The sequence below is a fragment of the Plasmodium inui genome (assembly GCF_000524495.1).
Source record: "Plasmodium inui San Antonio 1 unplaced genomic scaffold supercont1.147, whole genome shotgun sequence".
In the NCBI taxonomy this organism is placed as follows: Eukaryota; Apicomplexa; class Aconoidasida; order Haemosporida; family Plasmodiidae; genus Plasmodium; species Plasmodium inui.
This window is the reverse complement of record NW_008481981.1, coordinates 8,990-10,480: the sequence shown is the minus strand read 5'-3', so window position 1 is coordinate 10,480 and position 1,491 is coordinate 8,990. Positions and strand designations below refer to the sequence as shown.

Sequence of the window (1,491 nt, the reverse complement as noted above, 5' to 3'; positions counted from 1 at the left end):
AGATATAGATACAGAAAATCGAGAGTAATCTTTATTACTATAACGCAAGTTTCTTTTTTTACTTTTAAAAATTATTGTCATTAAATGATTTCTCTCATATAAGGGTTAACATCTCTGTACACAGGCACTACTATATACCAAGTAAATTTCTGTACGTATATTTATTCATGTAGGATAGATGAGAAGGAAATAGAAAGAGACAGAATTTTTCTTCTGTTCAATCCAATGCACCAGGGTGTGCTATCCCTGGTGGTGATTATTTTTGTCAGGATCTGAGTCAGATAAAACGTCTGTTAAAATAGGAAAGAGTCCCACATCTACTGTAGACTATATGCACAGAAGAAGTAAGCGTAGTACATATTAATAATTTTTTTAATGTCTGAAAGATATCGAATTTTAGCATGTCTATATCTTGAATGTTACTGTTCAAATGTTACATTTCTTCCACAAGCAGACATGAAATTTAACTGAGCACCTCAGGGACCAGAATGAATATATATGTAAAGAGGAAGCCCAGAAAAGGGCAAGACACCCGGATGACCAAATTAAGGACAGCCCACTACATATTCCACAGAGAAATGATAATACAACAGAGAGAGAATCAACGGACTATTATCCTGAAATTGAAAACAGCCTGTATCATAACACTCTACCAAATTACAATACTAAACAGAGGGAATTATCACACCGTTATTTCCAGAATTATAGACAACTTATATGAAAAGTCAGAGAAAAGTATAAACACAATAGAGGGATTTTCCCAAAATTCGTACAACCCACCTCAGTTAAGTGAAGAATGTTACGTCGTCCTTCAAAACTTTAAAGGGGAAGATATAAATGAAATAATCAGATCGGTGAATGATAATTTATTTAGGAAGCTGATGCTTGACAGATGGATAAAATTGCAGGAACATGCAACAACGGCGATGCACACGCTGAAGGACCATTTATCATATTATTTGGGAAAATTAAAAAGTCCGTATAGCGTGGATGGAAACATTGAAAGGGAACAGGTGCGGAACAGCAATCATAGTATTAACAGAACCATGAGGATCTTGGAGGAGTATTAGAATAGGCTCTTTTTCGACTACGTCATAGGGGATAAATTGCCGCACTTACATCATGACTCTCTTATAAATGTAAGCGAATGTGCGTTTATCTTATTTATAAATGAGCTAATTACTATGGAGGAGCGTCAGTTAGATAAATGTGTATTGGAGTCAGGGATACTCATGGTGAGAGCCCACAGATAACCGTTGAGAGAAACACGATGAGCGGTAGGTATACATGTATATGCATACATAAGATCCTAACAATAGCAAAAATAAATATACTTGTACCTATATGCTTATATATACAATTATCTGATAAAATCTTCTTTATTGGAAACAGAAGCCAAGTGGATTATACAGCACCGTTTCAGCAATGATCGGTGCCAAAGTGGCATCGTGACTGTATTTTTTGCCATGGAAAAGTATTTAAATATTGGAA

General features: G+C 35.1%; 1 protein-coding gene across 1 annotated transcript; it reads left to right on the top strand.

Annotated features, from left to right (window-relative positions):
- Positions 1-488: 488 nt before the first annotated feature.
- Positions 489-1,070, top strand: C922_05714 (hypothetical protein; the record flags this gene model as incomplete). Its single annotated transcript, XM_008821285.1, has 1 exon — positions 489-1,070. One exon carries the CDS (start codon positions 489-491, stop codon positions 1,068-1,070), a length of 582 nt encoding a protein of 193 aa, XP_008819507.1.
- Between the last annotated feature and the right edge of the window lie 421 nt (positions 1,071-1,491).